Below are 19,783 nucleotides of genomic sequence, written 5' to 3' on the forward strand. Positions count from 1 at the left end.
CAACTCAGAGGCTATTAATTACACTTTTAATGTGTTAATACTGATGCCTGCCACCATCGTAACAATGGCAATGCAGAGCCACAATACTTAGTTTAGCTTCCAGGGGATTGCGAAGTGATGTAAAGAAGTTTATTTCTCTTCCTTGCTTCTCCATCAGTCTCTGTTTTCTCTTGCTTAGGGGGTGGGGGGTTAGAGTGCCACTACCTACTCCTGGGAATTTCACAGCAAGTGTTCTCTCTCCCTGCCTCCTGCTCTCTCCCTCTGGAAAAGAGTGGCGATAATGCTGGACCAGCCGGAAGAGGAGGAGGGGAAACAGGGAGTTTGTAACCCAAAATAAAGAAAACAAAGAAAAGAAATTGACACGCCTGTAGATAAGAGACTGTGGGAGTGAATGGTGTGATATTACAAGTGTTGGGATAAGCTGAGAGATAATCCGCTCACCCCTGGATTTCCTCTGGCTACTACAGCAATAAAGCCTCCCAGACAAAAGCAAGAAACATCCAATAAGTAGCCAAAAATTCCTGCTGTCATTGCCTTCGTAGCAGAGCAACCACGCAACCATATAATAAGTGCGCACACACACACATACAAAACCATAGTTCAATTGTAGCCACTGCTTCACTAACTTCTGAGCCCCAGACAATAAAGGGGAGATAAACGATGACACAAAATTTTCTTTTTCTAACAATGCTCTCTTGTCTGTATGGCAATTCTCCTTGGCAGATGAGATATCAGTGAGGGGCCAGGGAGTTTATCTGCTCTCATATGTAGGACAGGGGGTTTAAGATTGAAATCCTATTAAACTACTCTTATGCAAAAAAACATGAAGAGAGTTCAATTCAGAACCTTGGCAGAGGTAGGCATCTCCATGCCTTTCATTGTGGCCATCCAGCGGCTCTCTGGAGATCAAGCAATCACTCGAATGGGAAGCCCTGTTAAACTGACGGCTACACCTAAATCATATGGGTGCCCTACTAGAAACAGATTACTGGTTTCTAAGGCAACTTTTGTATGAACATCTGAAAAACTAACTCACATTCATATCAGTTGTTTGTGAAGCTTGACTATTAAGTATTTAAGTAAAACAGACAATTGCAGACTTAAAATACTTCTTATTTCCCATGTTTTGCATCTACTTCTCCCTTGTTTTTTTAAAGCTATTTTGGAAGAAAGAGCGTTTGAATTTATGTAATGCTTTATAAAAAAAATTGGCAAATACTAAAATCATACTGTTGCTGACTGTAAATGAAACAAATGTATTTACTCATGTTCGTTGATGTAGAGCTCGGACAACTCGTGCCACGCTTCTTGGTCCCCAACAAACCTGTAGACAAAATGATAAATTCTCTTCTTCAAACACTGCAAAATACATCAAGTTATTAAAAGATAAGGTCAGACATTTTCTATATTAACAGTATTTTCTACATCTCACAGAGACTAAAACCACCAGTGAACTGCCACTACTCACAGTTAATGTGTGTCAGTCCTGGATTATCTTATTCATCTGTGGCACAGACCTCTGTTGTTGCTCAAAAAAAATCAATTAAACAGATCAATGAAACATACCACTGCACTGTTTGGTTTTTACAGCATCTGAAAAAAGCAAGTGTTAGTTGCACATGTGCAAGATCTCCATGAAAGTGTAAACAAAGCAGAGAGCTCACATGGAGATCTTGTGCATGTGAAATTGACTCTTGCTTACTTCAGAAGCTTAAAAAGTTGAGAATGATAGACATTAACAGTGAGTATAGGCAATTCACTGTTGGTTTTGATCTCTGTATGAGGAGTATTGAAAATACTATTAAAATAGAAAATGACTGACATTATCCTTTAACTTCAAAACAGGAAATGTGTTTCTAAGAGCAATGTAAAAACGTTAATACAATATTACTTATTACAATGACATGTCAGTCCAATTTCAGTGTAGGGGAAATAGGTTTCCATTATTTTCTGCACAAGCTGTGCCAACTCACATGAAAGCAGATTCAGTTTTTAATTAAAATAAAAGCCAAGGGAGGTGACCCTCTCCCCCTCTTGTAGAAACACTCACTGCTCCAGATACTCATTGAGCTCCCGGATGGCTTCAGCACTCTTCCCCTGGGCCTTCAGTATGGCAATCTTGCGCTTCCTTGCTGCCTGTAGAGCAGAGTAAACAGGATTAGAAACTCAGCTCCTCAAGTGTTTTTCTGAAGGTGGGGTAAGAGCATGAAGGAGTGCAAAAGCTGACAGTTTAAGGATCTTCATTTGTACATTTTCTAAGCACCACAATCCTGCTCCAAGTTCCACTATGACACCTAATAATGCTACCTTACAGTCAGCATTTTGATGCACTACAAGTGCCACTGAAGTAGGGACAAAAGACAGATACTTCTACCAAAGTTATTACTACTAAAGTTGACTTATTCATGTTTACTTTATAGCTGGAAAATTTTAATGAATATAAGCTTACCATGACATAATTGGGGATAGTTAGTAGCCGTGACCAACAGGAGATGGACACACAAATTATGAGTCAATGCTTGGGAGCTGAAATGAGCTAAGTGGCTGAGATAAAGTGGTGAGTCATCACCTAACCAAGTGGGGAAAATGGCACACTCCAAAACCCCAATGCCCGTCTTCCTGTTGGCACAGCATGCATCTAGTGCTGCATCAGCCCAACTTACATCAGCTAAAAATTTCTTTCTGCTTCGTTTTGATTCTGAAGTATCCTTAAGGTGGATTAGATTTCATCAGCCTGAATTAGACAGTATTACTCCTGCTTCTCTGACTTTTCCAAATGCTTTAGTCCAACCTCACCCTCCTCCTCCTCCTTTTAGTAGTAAGTGAAAAACCTAACAGGAGGCTGTCGCTCCATTAGTGCACTGCCCTGCCACAGACTATTTTATTTATGGACTGGCACTTGATTGAGTGGGGCTTCCTCTCCTACACTCATAACCAAAGCCACTGAGGGCTGTGCATGACTCATGTCTAGGGGGCTGTAAATTTGGGCCTTCTCTGACACTGCTATCGCAAGAAATCCACTTATCCATCAAGCTGGGACAGAAAGCTACAGAGACTCTGCAGCTTCAACTGACAAGTAACATTTTAGCCCGTCACTCCGTTCCTCTCTCTCTCACACACACACACACGCACACACACAGGCATATAAGCAACAGGACAGTGTCTTCATAAAACACCAGTCATCCAACACCAACAGGAAGGATTTCTACTTACACTACAATGTCCTGTATTTCCACTGTATACATCTGTAAAAATGTGTATTTTTATTATGAGGTTGTATAAAGGCAATTGTAAAGGGAAATGTATTAAAACTGTTATAGAATAACAAGAAGTCAAAAGACAACCCAATATTTCCTATTTGTCCTCAGACTATAAAACAAGGATCAGAACCATTTCACATCCAACACATTTCACCAGAACTCAATGCTCTGTGAGATTCTGGAATTTATACTCATTACTTCAGACTAAATACAAGCATCATCTCCATCCAATACTGAAAAAGGGAAGCAGGGGGAAAAACCCTTCAAACACAACAGTGAAGCCGTTTCTGCACTTGTGCACTCACCACACCAACCTCTTTTCTCACAGCTTTTCCCCCCTTTCCCAGATAAAGAACGACTTGGGGTTCAAAAGAACATGAGGAAGTTGGTAATCCCAAGAGTCACATAGCACTTTATTAAATAAGAAGTGATTCCAAACCACTCCCTTCTCTCCTCCTCTCCCTAACTAATGTTCCAGAAAAATCTGGCAGTGGGTCTGATCCATTTGTTGTTGTGATTCTTTTTTAATTAGTGCCCCAAGGAGACCTTAGAAGTGAAAAATAGATTATTTACACGATCCCTGGCTCTTTGTTACACCCTACCGCTGCCTTCCCTTATAATACGAAACATCACAAGGGTGGTACACCTAGCACACTGTACATGCTATGGAACTGTAAAGTTAAAGTCTTAGAAAGATGTTTTACAATACTGCTCAAGGTTTGTTTACATCTGTACATAGCAGCAATGGAGATGCATATATTTTCAATTATGATTTGTTACAAAACAGTCTTTTCTTTTTTTTACTTGAATCCAACATTATTTATACTTCACATTAATGTGGTCAAAATTTTTTAAGTGAGGCTTTAAATTTCACATGCTGTAACTTGATACATACAAATTTAATCTCTTGCCACAATGAATCTGTCTGTGTGAGGATTCACTGTGGCGACCCCTAATGAGAAAAAGCCAAAAGTGACATTCATTCATTCATTCCTACAATTAATCTAATTGCTTATGACTGTAGGTCATCCTCAGGTGTTGTCCATGTGACCTCAGTGACATATTTAAGAAATACTTGCTTTTTATATTTAAGAATTATTGTGAAATGAGAACAATAGAACCTAACACTGACACAATAATAAAGTCCACAATGTTAAATCAATAATAAATTGGTACATCCTTGTATGCAAATGCTGTGGTCACTGCATAATCTGAAATACTCATGAAAAGAGGGAAAAAATGCATTTACACATGCAGACAAGAATTTTGTCAGATCATTGCTGTAGGTATTGGAACATAGTAAGCAATGGAAGGGCTATGAGTTTGAAACATTTTTTGGACACTGCCATGGCAAAAAATCCTTGAGCAGTTTTTGTTGATTCAACAATTTTGGTTAATGGGTACCACATCTATTCCACAGCCTGTAATTACAACAGCTCAGTTTCCAATCTCTGCTTCGCATGCTGGGATGCTTCACAAGTCTTCCTTGCGGTCGCCAATTTTCCGCCATTTCTCAGGCCCATCCCCTGCCTGATTTTAAGAACAAGTTAGAGAACATATATGGAAGAGATAGCCCTTGCTGTAAGACAGGTGACATAGACAATGTCACATTATTGCTCCACAACTACTCCCAAGACACTCATGTCAAGCATTGTGGGAAAAAGGTTTAAGGTTACACTCCCAAGCACAGAAAACCTATTTCTCTATTTTGTTCCATTCTGGGCCCCAGGTTTGACTGACAGGGTGGCAGTATCCAGTATTCAGAGACCAGGAAACCGACCATTCCCTTCCCGAGGATGTTCTTGGAATACCCAGAAAATCTGTGCAGTACTGGGGAGGTGCCCAGAGATTCACTGAAGTTACAACTCCCATTGTCAAAACAGTAGATAAATGTGAAGCTTTTTTTTTTGCTGATTAAGCCAATTACTTACATATATACAAATATAATTTTGCTGGAGAACACCCATTTTGTATTTGAAAATGGCAGTGTTACAAAAAAATAAAATATGTAGCTTTTTCGTCAATCGTATCTTAGACACCCTGAGTGGGACAAAATCTGGAACCATCCTTACTTATAAAAAGTAAACATGTTTTGCCAGTCATTGCTGTTTTTAGTGTTAACAGAGATACAGTGGGTACGGAAAGTATTCAGACCCCCTTAAATTTTTCACTCTTTGTTATATTGCAGCCATATACTAAAATCATTTAAGTTCATTTTTTTCCTCATTAATGTACACACAGCACCCCATATTGACAGAAAAACACAGAATGTTTGACATTTTTGCAGATTTATTAAAAAAGAAAAACTGAAATATCACATGGTCATAAGTATTCAGACCCTTTGCTGTGACACTCGTATATTTAACTTAGGTGCTGTCCATTTCTTCTGATCATCCCAGAGATGGTTCTACACCTTCATTTGAGTCCAGCTGTGTTTGATTATACTGATTGGACGTGATTAGGAAAAGCCACACACCTGTCTATATAAGACCCTACAGCTCACAGTGCATGTCAGAGCAAATGAGAATCATGAGGTCAAAGGAACTGCCTGAAGAGCTCAGAGACAGAATTGTGGCAAAGCACAGATCTGGCCAAGGTTACAAAAAAATTTCTGCTGCACTTAAGGTTCCTAAGAGCACAGTGACCTCCATAATCCTTAAATGGAAGACGTTTGGGACGACCAGAACCCTTCCTAGAGCTGGCCGTCCGGCCAAACTGAGCTATCGGGGGAGAAGAGCCTTGGTGAGAGAGGTACAGAAGAACCCAAAGATGACTGTGGCTGAACTCCAGAGATGCAGTCGGGAGATGGGAGAAAGTTGTAGAAAGTCAAAGAAAGTCAACCATCACTGCAGCCCTCCACCAGTCGGGGCTTTAGGGCAGAGTGGCCCCTATTAGAAGGTACGTATTCGAGGTGTACCATGGATAAAAGACATTTAAATTGATTATAAAGCGCACAGAACCATACAAATAATGTGGGGATGGCCAGTGATTGTTTTATGTCACTCAGCGGCTGCATTGGTTAAGCTCAGTTTGGCTGGACGGCCAGCTCTAGGAAAGGGTCTGGTCGTCTTAAACGTCTTCCATTTAAGGATTATGGAGGCCACTGTGCTCTTAGGAACCTTACGTGCAGCAGAAATTTTTTTTTGTAACCTTGGCCAGATCTGTGCCTTGCCACAATTCTGTCTCTGAGCTCTTCAGGCAGTTCCTTTGACCTCATGATTCTCATTTGCTCTGACATGCACTGTGAGCTGTAGGGTCTTATATAGACAGGTGTGTGGCTTTCCTAATCACGTCCAATCAGTATAATCAAACACAGCTGGACTCAAATGAAGGAGTAGAACCATCTCAGGGATGATCAGATGAAATGGACAGAGCCTAAGTTAAATATATGAGTGTCACAGCAAAGGGTCTGAATACTTATGACCATGTGATATTTCAGTTTTTCTTTTTTAATAAATCTGCAAAAATGTCAAATTCTGTGTTTTTCTGTCAATATGGGGTGCTGTGTGTACATTAATGAGGAAAAAAATGAACTTAAATGATTTTAGCATATGGCTGCAATATAACAAAGAGTGAAAAATTTAAGGGGGTCTGAATACTTTCCATACCCACTGTATGTATGGAATGAGACTGAGAAATTATAAAAAACGTTGGTTGGCTTTCTTTTACAGTATGGCATTTGCTTTAAGCAGCATCAATAAAATGTAAATACATGCAGAACATTATCAAAAACAATTTTTAAAAAAAGCTTTTAATTTGACTCTGGCCTTCTCAGCATACACGTTGACCACAACACTTTGAGCTCTTGCACACTTTTGTTGTGACATTCAGCCTATCCTTTGCTTTAAAAAGAAGCATATCCTGGTACAGGAGCGCTCTTAAGTTTAAATATAATGGAGGCAACCTGCCCATAAAAACAGTCCTATCCATTTTAAAACCTGGCTTCCAAATCCAACTTAAAATCTTCCAACAGCAACAAAAGCATAAAACAAATAAAGATGACCTTGACAAAGTGAAGGTGGGAGTGAGACAGAGGGAAGTAGCAGGCAGCAACTGTGGCTATTCATGAAACAAGATAAAGACAAGGTTATTCTTCTATGCCACAGAGAGATTAAGTGGGGTGGGGTGCATCAGAGCAAGGTAAAGATTATTAGTGTTTTAGCAAGACTTGTATTTATTTAAACCTGACAGCTGACAAAGTGAAAAAAATCTTCACATGGCAAAGCACAAATGTGTATGCTGTCTGTAGCACACTGACAGCTGAGAGAAAATGTTTACTAAAGCAATCCAGGTCAGCATTATACAGGGAAACTTGTTGAACATCTTTGGGTTGAGGCAGGTGTACCCAAAATAAACAAGGTCATTGTTTCTTTTGAAAACTGTGTTAAAGATTTATTTTTCCATAGCCTAGTCTTTATGGAAACAATCAACAGCAGGGACATTATGCTTTAGGTTGGTGGTGTGGGATTAGCAGACCAAGTTATGCCATTTTACAGCAATGAACTGTAAAAACTGAACAGCAGAGAGCAAAGAGAGAGAAAGAGTGCCAAGAGAAGTAAGGATTATTTATGGCTGGTTTGTGTTACAAGCTTAGGACACAGCAGGCTTTGGACCTGAGTTCAGTAGCCAGCAAGGGAGAAGGTAGGACAGGAGCTCAGTCCTGTTCACCCAGGGTGGGGGGTCTGAAAGGTCCAGTAAACATGTCTGCCACTGACTAAGGCCATGAATAGGCTGGTCAGCACTGTGGTTTAGGTCAGAAAGGCCAAAGAAAGTTTACCTTAGCAAACTTACACCGCTAATACCAAAGTGCCTCAGCAGATTTAAAGACCACCAAAAAGTAAAGCCAAGACAAATTCTACAGTGGAGGAAATGTTCTTTCCCTGCTTCTTGGTCTTACCGTGTTGGTGGGGTCATCTTGGAGAATGGCATCATAGTGCTTGTTGGCCTCATCATACCTTCAGAGAGAGGGAAAGAACAACATTTGCTTTTTTAATCAACTGCTGTACAAAGTTGAGTAAAATTAAGTGACAGAAAAATCAAAGAGAGTTGAATGTAATCAAGTGTCTGTATGCAATGTGGCAGGCTCCTGAGATTACAGTGAGGCTGTACGGAAATCCGTGGTTTTCTAAACATTAATTTAAGTTTAGGGTGCTTGTCACACAGTGGACATTGTGATAGGCTTGTATCACCTAACAGCAAGTCATGAAGTCAATACAAACAGAGCACACTGGTTGGAAGATTGTATTTTCCTTTGAGTGAATTTGGTTTGATTTATCTTTAAACAAAATTAAATAGCTGCTTTTATATCTGTCCATATCCACTGCTAAGATACAGTATTTGTTGTCTGTCTCTTGGCCTGTACATAATACCGCAGTACATTCTGTATATATACACAGTATGAACATGATAAGCACCAATATTCAACACAGCATGCCTCAAACTGTTGGGCTGAGCCCACATGATTCTGTTTAAATGGGAATTTTATGAGCTGTAAATATCACATCATACAGTAATGAAATCTGGGAATAAGAGGCATGTGCACTTCACCTGTCATGTCAAATGAGGCGCTGAAGGATATTTACATTTTTTTTCCTCCTATTAGGGACAATCTAGAGACACCTAGATGTTGTAGCAGCAGAGGCAGGGGTTCAGTGATTATAAACTGCCCTGCATACAACCTGCAACAGACAGAAGCAACTCTGGTTCCTATTAGCACTTAGTTAATACTCCACTTACAGAACTGCTGGTTCCCTCACATTCACTTTATTACTCAGACACACTTCAGGAGTTTTCAGATGGCACCAGGCAACCACTCATGAGCCACTTTGATTTACTCTATTTATTTAGGAAACATATGTGTGCATGTGTGATGGGGGAATGACCTTGCTGTTTGAAGCTGTGTCATTCATGTGTAGCTCTGTCTGCTGCCAGTGAGATCCCAGCATACCATTTATTTAATCTGCCAGAAAGCAATCACTCTTAATTGTCACATAAACTCTGCAATAACCGATCAACCAGTAATGGTGACCGAGTGGGGAATGTAAGCAATATAGTAAACAGATAGAATTACACTTCTTTAAGGTCAGTACAGACAGACATACTCCCTGTTTATCTTTCTTGCTCACACTCCCCATTCTGCTAGCTTTTTTATAAACTGCAGATTCAACAATAACACATATAATTGGGGGGGGCATAGTTGAGATTGTGGTGAATGTCAGCATTTACAGGGCCAGAGACATACTTGCTGTACAGAGGCCAAAACAGGACAGGAAAGAAAGCATGAAAACAGGGAGGGGAAACATACAAAGAGAGATGAGGTGAAACAAATTAAGGAAACAATAAGGAGAAAGAGAAACCAGAAAAGATTGAGGGACCCCGAGAATACCAATGGGATCTGACCACTTCCTTCCCGGGAATCCCTAAATCAGGCTAAAGGGCCACAGGACTACCCAGTACTGAACTTTTGCTCTCTCTGTTTTCCACAAAACATGGGTGATCCAACATAAACACACCCTACCACCCACACATGCTGCACTTATACACACACACACACACACACACACACAGTACCACTTAAGATCTATTAACAGCTTCTCGGCCCCAAGCCTCCCAAAGCATCATACATAACAGTGAGGGTTAGTTTTTGGTACACAATGCTTACCTTTCCAAAGCTTCCAGCCTCATCCCCGCCAATCGCTTCACTCTGTGGCTATCTGGAAACTGCTTCTTCAGTTCCTGTAGACAGGTCTACAAGGACGTGGGCAGAGGATAGAGAGACCAATTAAACCTGGCTGTAAATTAACTTTTATATGACATTCTTGTTCTCACAGACCTCTACAGATAGTTTTTCTGAGACAAATCACCTGCCTTGAAAATGTTTGATTTTGTTGTTTCTGTTAAACTTATTATAATTAATATAAAAGCTGTCAAAAGGAAAACCTCAAAGTCGTAAGGTCTTTTTACATATAGAGCACTAAAAATGCAGTATAGCAATTTTTTTTCAGAGGCGATTTAAATGCACCACATGTATTCACACCAAAGGCAACACAATTATGAGATGTGAAGCTCTAAAAGGCTGCATTACAAAAAGTCCACATCAAGCGATAACAACCTGCAGGTGAAGGTTCTGTTAAATACAAGGAGGGAATCCTATATTGATAAAAAGGCAACTTGTAAAGTTTCATTGCTTGGTGCAGGGGATGAAACTGTACCATGGTTGTTTCAGACCCTACATCAGGATGTCTGTGGGACAATTCGAGGAGTTGTTGCTGCTCACACAGCACTTGAAGAAGCAGAGCAGCAATTTAAAAAGGCATGATCGACTGGGAATAGTGCCTGGCCATATGTCTGAAGTAAAATATAAACTGAACACCACTTCAATACATACATCAGATAGATTTAGCCGACGGGTGCACTATGCACTCATGGTAACAATGTCACAACATTCCAGCAAGCTGCATTGTGATTGGTCACATGCTCCTGTCACCAGCAAAAATTTGAAGAAAGAAAGAGAAAAGAAAAAAAATGCTGCTTTTCACTCAGCAATATTCTGTCAATCATGTGCAAGGGTTCATTGACAGAATACTGGTTTGAAAATTAAATGCCAGTTCTGAGTTGGGACGCACGCCACATTTCTTCCTTGACTACACAAAGTTTGAATATGTTTGATCATGCAGTAGTCAGGGAGGTGAGAATGGTTATAATCACATTCAACAATATGCTGAATGAGGGAGAAGAGTGTGCAGAGTGACCTGAATTATTTTCTCTATCCATCATTTGAAGTCTGGTCCTTGTTCTTTTTTCCCAAGTCTGGCAGTCGGGCCACTAGGATGGCCAGCAGACAACTATTTCTAATGAGTGAGTCCTGCCTTCATTGTACTCTGTGAGTCATTCTTTTTGCCAAGGGAGTCGTTACGTCCATACTGACTGGAGATGAACCATTTCAATTACTATGATGTCTTTTTTTTTTCTTTTAATCTTGTGCAGATTTGACCATTTTCAGAGCTATGAATATTTCAAAACATGAACTCTGAAACATCACATTAAGCTTTAGGATGGCAAATAAATCATGAGGAAAAAAGCAATTGAACACCATAAATGATGGCCAAGTTCAGCAAACACTTGAAGCATGCTTCTCCACTCATCTGCTGCTACACCCTCTAATTCCAACTCTCGGCAAAATGTTTTTCCAGAGTAAGGACACATTAATACCATTTGGCCAAATAAAAATATGATTTTCACATCTGGCAATGTGTGTGCTTCAAAACAGAAATGGCTCTGAGAGCATGAATGATGTCTTTGAAGCTCTTGGGTGTGTGAGGAAGCGCAGTAAAAACCTACCAGAGCCAAGTCATCCCGACTGCAGTCCAGCGCTGCGATCATCACCTGCTCATAAATAATCCATACTGGGCAGAAGAGACAGACACAAAAAAAGACTGTGATAGCACCCTTTCCATTCCATGGTGTGGTGTAGCATGAAAAATATTATACATTGAACTGTACACTTGAAGTAGCATCTTAAAGAGTCTGTACATGCATCTCGTGTGTTTTTTACACGCACAAACAAGCTTCCATATGACAAAACATCTTAAGAGTTAGAAACTTAAGAGTTCATAAAATGGCACATTTTCGGTATGGAAAACATTAATGTTCATATTACTTGTTAAAAACCATACACTCACTATGTTCAAATTACTTGTTAAAAACCATACACTCACTTTAAACTTGGACAGCCCTGCAATAACAGAAACAATCCAATATCACCATAATGTGGCATGCGACACCCTTGTGTAAGGGTTTAAAGTCATGTTATTTGCCAACAGAATGGTGGTAATAATAAAATAAAATTCAGTAATAATGCTACATTTACAATATAATGAAAAGCCATCTCATTTGTTACAATCATCCCTCAGTTCCAGATGAAATTTGAACTAGCAGAAAATTACCCTCCAAACCCACGCACACTTCATTTTCACCATTATTAAATGTCCTCTTCACACTCTGTACTAGTATGGATTACACATGAAAAAGGTGACCTTCAAAGATACTTGAGGAAAAGAGGAGTGTCACATAAAAGAGGACATCATTTTTCTCCATGTAAAAGCACTGCTAGCACTGTTAACAACTCTGCTAATGCTCTGCAATGCCAAAGTAGCTGAACTAACATTTCTGTAAATGCTCTGCTGAGATGTTTATCTTCCCTCACTCTGGGCAGCATGGCTGTATTAACAGTTACTGCAACCCATATGCCACTAAAAATAAAACATCTGTGTCAACATAAATGCAACATAAAATACATGTGATCAGTGAATGACACTTTTCACCACTGAGAAAAAATATTAATCAATCCTGACATTATAGTGAATTATTTCTGGAAAATGATGAAAGCTCTAATCCCCAGAATCCATAGGCAGGTTATAAAAAGCCTTTTGCACATCTCTGAAAGGCTATCTGAAGTTTCTGATTCCTGACTACGGTTTCACTTTGTCACCATGGGTGATTAAATATATAACAATGGGTAGAAATAGCAATTGTATTGATTCAAAATTGAATCCACAACATAATAAAATGTATAAAAAGTAAAGGGGTCGGAATACTTTCTGAAACCACTGTATCCTGTCTAGACCATACGACTTTGGAGAGTTAGTCACTGCTGCACTTTGGGGTCTGTGCTTCAGCACATTTGACATTCTTACACTCTGGACTGTTTTGTGGCTTCATAAAGTATTCAGGCTCCTTCACTTTTTGCACACAATGTTGTACATTTAATTTTAAATGGATAAATTGTGATGTTTGCCCATAAATCTACACTCACTAACCTATTATATAAGAGAATAAATATGTTTTTGCACATTTTTAAATATGTTTTAAAAATCAAAAATTGAAATCTCTCATTTATAAATCATTCGACTCTGGTATTAGCTATGTGATGAGCAGTGCCCAGTGTTCTCTAGACGTAGCGCTTGGAATTTTGCCCATAAATACTTCCTAATCTAACCAGTGAATCTTCTTCCTCATGCTCTCAAGGTCCTTTAAATGCTGTTTGACAGCCCATGCTACCATAAAGGGCTGACTGATGAGTGCCACCGAGAAGCCAGTCCTTCCAGCAGGTTCTCATATCTCTGCAGAGAAACATGCAAAGCTTTAAAATGGCTTTATACCCTTGCCCTGATCTTTCCTGCACTACAATTTTATCACAAAGGTCTAGAGTGAGTTTCTTGAACTTTGTACCTTAGTTTTTGTCCTGATATTCAGAGTGAATTGTGGGACCTTATATACACGTGTTTTTCTAAACTATGTCCAGCCAGTTCAGTTTGTAACAGGTGGACTTCTTCTAAACACTTATCAAGGTTAATTAATGCAGACATGAGGTGGGGTGCCACAGCAAAACCTCTGCAAGCTTCCTTCATAAATGAGAGATTTCAAAAAATTTTCACTTTGTTGTTCTGATTTGGTAAGTGTAGACTGATGGGCAAAATGGCACTTTTATCAATTTCCACTGAAGTCTACAGCACAATAAAAGGTGCTAGAGTTAAGGGCTTTGGATACTTTATGAAGCCACTAGCTGTAGCAAAGCATGCTGAGCACCAGCATGATCAAGCACATCATGTAACATATTTTACTTGGTGGTTAGCCATAAAAAAAAATGTTTATTGAAATGTTTTTTTAATCAGTCAACTGTAACATTATAACAAACTGACTAATAGCCTGGCTACAGAAGCAAATTAAGAGAATTAAGGCAACATGTTAGACAGACAGCTTTGACAAGCACACTGGACATATTCAACCAAACGAACACCCTGTTAATTGAAAAGAATAACAAAATCCCACTCCACCCAAAACCCAGCATGTAATGCCAAAATAAACAAATGCCCAGAGTTCTACTAGACCTTAATGATTCCACACACTTTTTTTGACAACTGCAATCTCATTTCACAGCCAGTTTAAGAGCTGGTTTGAATAAAACTATTAAACCATCGCATTTTAAGTCTTTTAAGGACTGTATAAATAATAGTGACTAGGGAAAAAGGGAGCATTTTATGGGGTAATGCAGAGGGACGGCACTGGTATAGATGAAACCATAACACTCAGAGTTGCTTCAAAAACAAAATTTGAAAAAGAGAAACAGCAATATACTGTACTTAGTACATTACTAGGAAACAAACTATACCTACATTTCTCAATTTGCCTTTTCAGATATGTCTGTGCCTATCTGTGTTCGCCACACCACAGGAAACTTTAGATGAATGAATGTCACTTTCGGCTTTTTCCCGTTTAGGGATCGCCACAACGAATAGTCACACTGACGACTCACATGTTGACATTTGGCATGTGTTTTACGCCAAATGCCCTTCCTGACTTTGAACCCGGGCCGCAGCGGTGAAAGCGCTACCAGGGAAGGCCTACCACAGGAAACTTTAGATCCTGTTCAGAAATGTATCCAACAGAATAGTAGCCTATTGTATATACCACAAAAGACAAATTTTAAAAAGTTCTAGCAAACAGAACATTGCTTGCATAAATCACATCTCACATAATTGTAGAGATGAACCCACAGTCAATAACAGTAGCCTGACTGTTTCTGTATGTTACAAAGCAACAGAATCTCAAAGTGTATGCCTGCTGATGTTTTCTCTGAAATGTCAAATTATATACCAGTTTAACTGGTCTTCCAGCACTTACTGTCATCTCCCAGTTTTGATGCATGTTCACTGATGAGCTCTTCTCCAACGTCCACGATCTGCTCACTATTTCTGCAGCTATCTTCTCTCCATTTACGCAGCTTATCTCTCATCTCTGTGGACAAAAAGCAACAGCATCACCACAACTTTCAACTTGATTTATCCTGTGTAGACTGTGTGTAAACAGGACTGCAATAACTTTCACAACTTGGGAAGAAAGTGCGGGACAAAAGAAACAACACTGTTATACGCAAAAACGTTGTTTATCAGTTTTCCTACATTTAAACTACTGTCAATGATGAGACAACATTACTGGGGCTATTCGGGCACATCTAACGTTAAAGAATGCTAATTACTTTCATATATCATACGATGTGCAGATTGTAAAGAATCTGGAAGCAAATTTGTGATAATGGGCTACACAAAAACTGACTTGACTGCATTTAGCTTAGAGTTTAACGTTGACATTAACAAGAAAACAGATACAACCCACTACGAATACGGTTTGTACTACCTCTAGTAGCAGTAGTGCACAAAAAGCAGCAGTAAAACTACGGAGCTGCTGCTCTGTCTTTTAACGTTACGTGTCCAGATAGCAGTCACCCACTCTGACGAAGCTTTAGCAGTTAGCTGACATTAGCCGTAGCCTTCACAATATGACCTGGCCATCATGCTGCAGACGATACAGGCATCGCTTTCTAGTAAACATCGACCGTCACCTTTACACCAATATCAGCTAAACCGAAGCTGACAGCCCTTAAACTGTATGAGGTAACGTTACAGTATGCATGAAGCCGATGGGTTAGCACACTATGCTTAGCATTAGCTAAACACTTTACGTTGACTGCACGTTGTATTTGCGGTCTGGGACCTCAACCACTTTACCAGATACTCCGACACAGAGGAACGCTAAATGCCTTCATATATGTGTGTCATTTACACTTGGTGAGGATCTATTTTATGTTTCAACTTACCTTCCCAACCCACATCGTACATTTCTGATACCGACGCCATTTTTTTTGTTTTGTTTTTAGAACATATGTGGTGCGCCTACAACACGTAGTTGCTGGCTGTGGGCGTGGCCTGACGAAATGCAAGTGAAGAAGAAAAAGAATTTCTTATACCTCATTTCTATTAATAATATTATTCTTAGTTTCTTGTTTTATAATGTAATACGACGTGTATGATATATTTAAAAGTCTCAAATATGTAGATTTCACCTAGTATATTTTAACAGATTCACCTAATGTTTTGTCCATGACCTGCTTTCAAGTTTTCTTAAGGCTGGTAATTCTTACTTTCAAGACAAAACTGCATATGCTTTGGTTTGTCATGTGGCAAATAAGATTCCAATAGCCTTCACTGTAATCCTACAGTTGCATACCCATTGCACTGTTCAGCAGTCAACTACATGTAGCAAGATAGCAGCAGACATTGACAATCCAGATGGTGGCATTCTCATGCTTCATTTCCATTTTTATATAATCCCCCTCCTAAGTATTGGGTAGGAGAATCAATTGAACCTAGAATATATCAGTTTCCTCTGAAAATATGAAATGTGCTTACCAAGCATGTCTATGATTTTATCCTGATTTCCCTTAAGACCCTCTGTGAATCTCATCCCCCTGCTGTGTATGGTTGCTTACACACTTCTCTTACCACATTACACACTTGTTGATGTGGATTCAGCACAAACTTGCTTACAAAGACATTTCAGAGATCTGATGTCATATCCAGTGCTGCTCACTGAGCAGACCCTACTGTGATGCATAATTTGTCCTTGTGTTATTATGAAAGGTCAACAAGGAGATGTCTTTTTTTTTTTTTTTCAAAACAAAAAAAAACACTGATATAGTAAAAGAGCCTAACATCATCAGTAATGGGTAAGTGCAAGTGGAAAAGGGAACGATCAAATGTCATCATGTCTGTCAGGGATACAAATAATAACACTTTACAATTTAAGTTATGCTCAGCTTTGGCAATCTGTACATTTGTAATTTTGAAATCGGCACATGGCAGTCAGTTGCTATGTGGTTGGGCTTTTGCTAGAGCAGAAAATACCAAAGAAACCACATCATAACAATCACACACTGTTCCAAGGTGCCACTGAAGGCCAGTCCCATAATATTGACCTGTCATAAACACCATGCAGCGGGTGTGGCTCTTGGGATTGTACGACATGATATAAAAGAGCTCTGTGAACAAGCTGTCTATAAGTTTGAGATGTTGCTGGACATGGTGGTGGTGGTAAAAAGCTTCTTGACATAAGGTGCCTGTTTAACTTGGAATAGCTTTCTTGTACAGAATGTCATAACATGGAAGATCAACTGCAGCCATTTTAAAACCCAACTTGTACTACTTGACTGGTGCTTACGTGGGTTTCCATGCTCTAGAAGCACCCACACATGGCACATGGCACATGGGACATATATATTCCCTTTCAGTCTCCATGTATGAAATTCCAATAGAAACTTCACAGGCATTATATTTTGATTTCTGACAGAACCAATTGGCCCTGGCAGTCTCTAAAATGAACAGTTATTGAGGTAAGGCTGAGGTGCTCTCTGTGGTTTTGAAATAGTCCCTGTTCCATTTAGATTTCTTTACATTGGTGTTGTATAGTGAGTTGTGGAAAATGAAGACAAATGCAATTAGCAACAATGTTTGGACTCACTCAGCCCTCTGGAGCCGATGACAGTGTGTTTACTTTGAAATCTGATCAGGTCTCTTGTCACACTATGAATAACTGTACAGATGACTTTGGCACGCCTTGTGTCTGATGGACTCCCCGTATTGCTCCTTTAACCTCACCCGTATCCTGTGTGAGAGGCCTTGAGCAGGAAATTTTTAAATTTTGGCACATCAGAGTTACGTAGGCGTCCCCACTTTCTTGCTCTTCTCTCCCTTGGCTTTGGTGCCAAGAACAATATTCAGCCCCATGTCAAAGCAGCACCACTCTGGTAATTGACATTACTCACACGGTACAAATCTTAAGATGTATTGCTCCCCTGACTCCTTATGTAGTAGTGTGATTGCTTATGGTGGCCTGGTATATTACCACATGTAGCATATTATGTATTGCTTGGTTGGCTTCAATAGCCAGTCATCCCATCTCATTAAATTTGAACAAGGATTTAACATCGCCATGCATGAGACTAACCTCCAGCAGACTTCAGCACAGACTGTAGGTGATTTGCCATATTCATCATAAGAAGTCATGGTAATTTAGAACTGCAAAATGTGTTTGACATCATAAATTTAACTTCACATGAACACATTACTTTGCTCCTCTTGGAATTTATTACAGTTAAAAAAAATGTATCATATTGGAGGACTTTGCATTTAAGCCTATAACCCTTATGCAGTCTTTGATGTATAAGAGGGGATTCAGAAGAAATGTGACACATCAGAGTCAAATGTTGAAAACTTTTTTCTGTTGTATATCTTGCAATTTGCGGTAAATGGTGGAGTTCATGTATTCCAGCAGCAGTTTTTGTATTGGTCCAATTTGAAACATAAAGCACTTCTATAGCCTCAGATGATCTAAGCTGAGGTTTGACACTCACTGGTCTTATTTTATATCTGTTATTTCAAGAGTGGTTTTATTCAGGAGCCTCAACTTAGCCAAATAAATACATACAATAGCAATGACTAGAGAAATGTATATATGACAAGGAATATTCAAATCCCATTCCCCTTGAAATGGAAGCCCGACTCTGAAAAGTCTGATGCTATTAAAGTTCACTTTTATTTTCTAGTAAGAATGTTCATTACTGCAGATTAGAGATAGTGCCATGTTCTCTGTAATGTCATGTTTTCAAAAAAACTTGCAGAGAAAAAGTAAAGTTATGCACAACAAAAGGAGCAATCATGAGAACAGAGCTTGTTGAGGAAGGATTAAAAGGATCAACTGTGCGCCTGATGTGATATTGCTGATGAGTGTGAATACTAGTCACTACTAGTTTGTGTAGTAAACATGTAGTGATATTATGGTGCCATTGGGTGCTTCCTGGCTTCCTGAGATCTTGTATTGTTTTCTGGCCCACAGGTCTGGTCGATAACCTTTATCCCCTTGCCATCAAGTGTGACAGTGCTGAAGTCAGCACTGGGCTCTGAATCAGGAACGTGGGCCTCTGATTTATAATCTGACATGCACTCAGAGGTGATGCATATTTAAAAAGTTTACAGGAGAATTATTGAAATTCATATGAGATGCTGGAATTTGGATGCAGAACATGGATGCTTGGCTTTGCACCATCCCGTAGCAAGTCATTTGTCTTCAGATCTTATTGATTTACAGTATATTTTTACAGTTATTAGAATGAGGCCAGTGGTGGGTGTCTTTGGCAGTATCATCTTCACGCTCTCTCTCGGAGTCATTTGTTGACCAAGAAAGCTTTCAGGGAACTAGACAGCTGAGGTTTTTCATGGAATATTTGGTCCATCACTCCAGAGACCTTTGAGTTTATCCCATTCAGATTAAGGAGTATTTTCTGACAAACACATAGAATGACAGATAACTGTTTTGCATGCTGAACTGTCTTGGTGTTCCTGACAGCATACCCGGGTTGAACCTGAATATCATGTGTGGCCAAGGCTATTACTGCCTGCAACTGCTTCGTCCTAAACAGACACATGCTTTGATTTTCAGAGAAAGAAATGGTAAATGTTTATGTTTACTCCACTTTTATGAGCATTGTTTAAAAGTTAGTTTATAATTTTGCTAAGTCCAAACCTCTTACAGTAATTCCCTAGACTGCATATACTACTGGAGTTACTAGGAACAAATCATTAGTAACATTCAATCTCTTAGTTAGGTTGGCTGTGAAGCACCTTAGCAAG

At 39.4% G+C, this 19,783-nt stretch overlaps 1 protein-coding gene across 2 annotated transcripts in view; it reads right to left on the reverse strand.

Moving 5' to 3' along the window:
* The window catches only part of emc2 (ER membrane protein complex subunit 2), a 28,362-nt gene extending 12,339 nt beyond the window's left edge, over positions 1-16,023 (reverse strand). The window contains exons 1-7 of one of the 2 annotated variants that reach the window (XM_020597223.1): positions 15,916-16,023; positions 14,943-15,056; positions 11,601-11,665; positions 9,922-10,007; positions 8,158-8,215; positions 2,051-2,136; positions 1,265-1,324 (exon numbers count right to left, since the gene is read on the reverse strand). In XM_020597223.1, the coding sequence (XP_020452879.1) occupies positions 1,265-1,324; positions 2,051-2,136; positions 8,158-8,215; positions 9,922-10,007; positions 11,601-11,665; positions 14,943-15,056; positions 15,916-15,955 (509 nt within the window). In that variant the 5' untranslated portion in view covers positions 15,956-16,023. Of the gene's footprint in view, positions 1-1,264; positions 1,325-2,050; positions 2,137-8,157; positions 8,216-9,921; positions 10,008-11,600; positions 11,666-14,942; positions 15,057-15,548; positions 15,807-15,915 lie in introns of those variants that run through there. The other variant, XM_020597224.1, reaches the window with a different exon arrangement.
* Positions 16,024-19,783: the final 3,760 nt, after the last annotated feature.

The sequence above is a fragment of the Monopterus albus genome, unplaced genomic scaffold (genome assembly GCF_001952655.1).
Source record: "Monopterus albus unplaced genomic scaffold, M_albus_1.0 scaffold33.1, whole genome shotgun sequence".
Taxonomy (NCBI): domain Eukaryota; kingdom Metazoa; phylum Chordata; class Actinopteri; order Synbranchiformes; family Synbranchidae; genus Monopterus; species Monopterus albus.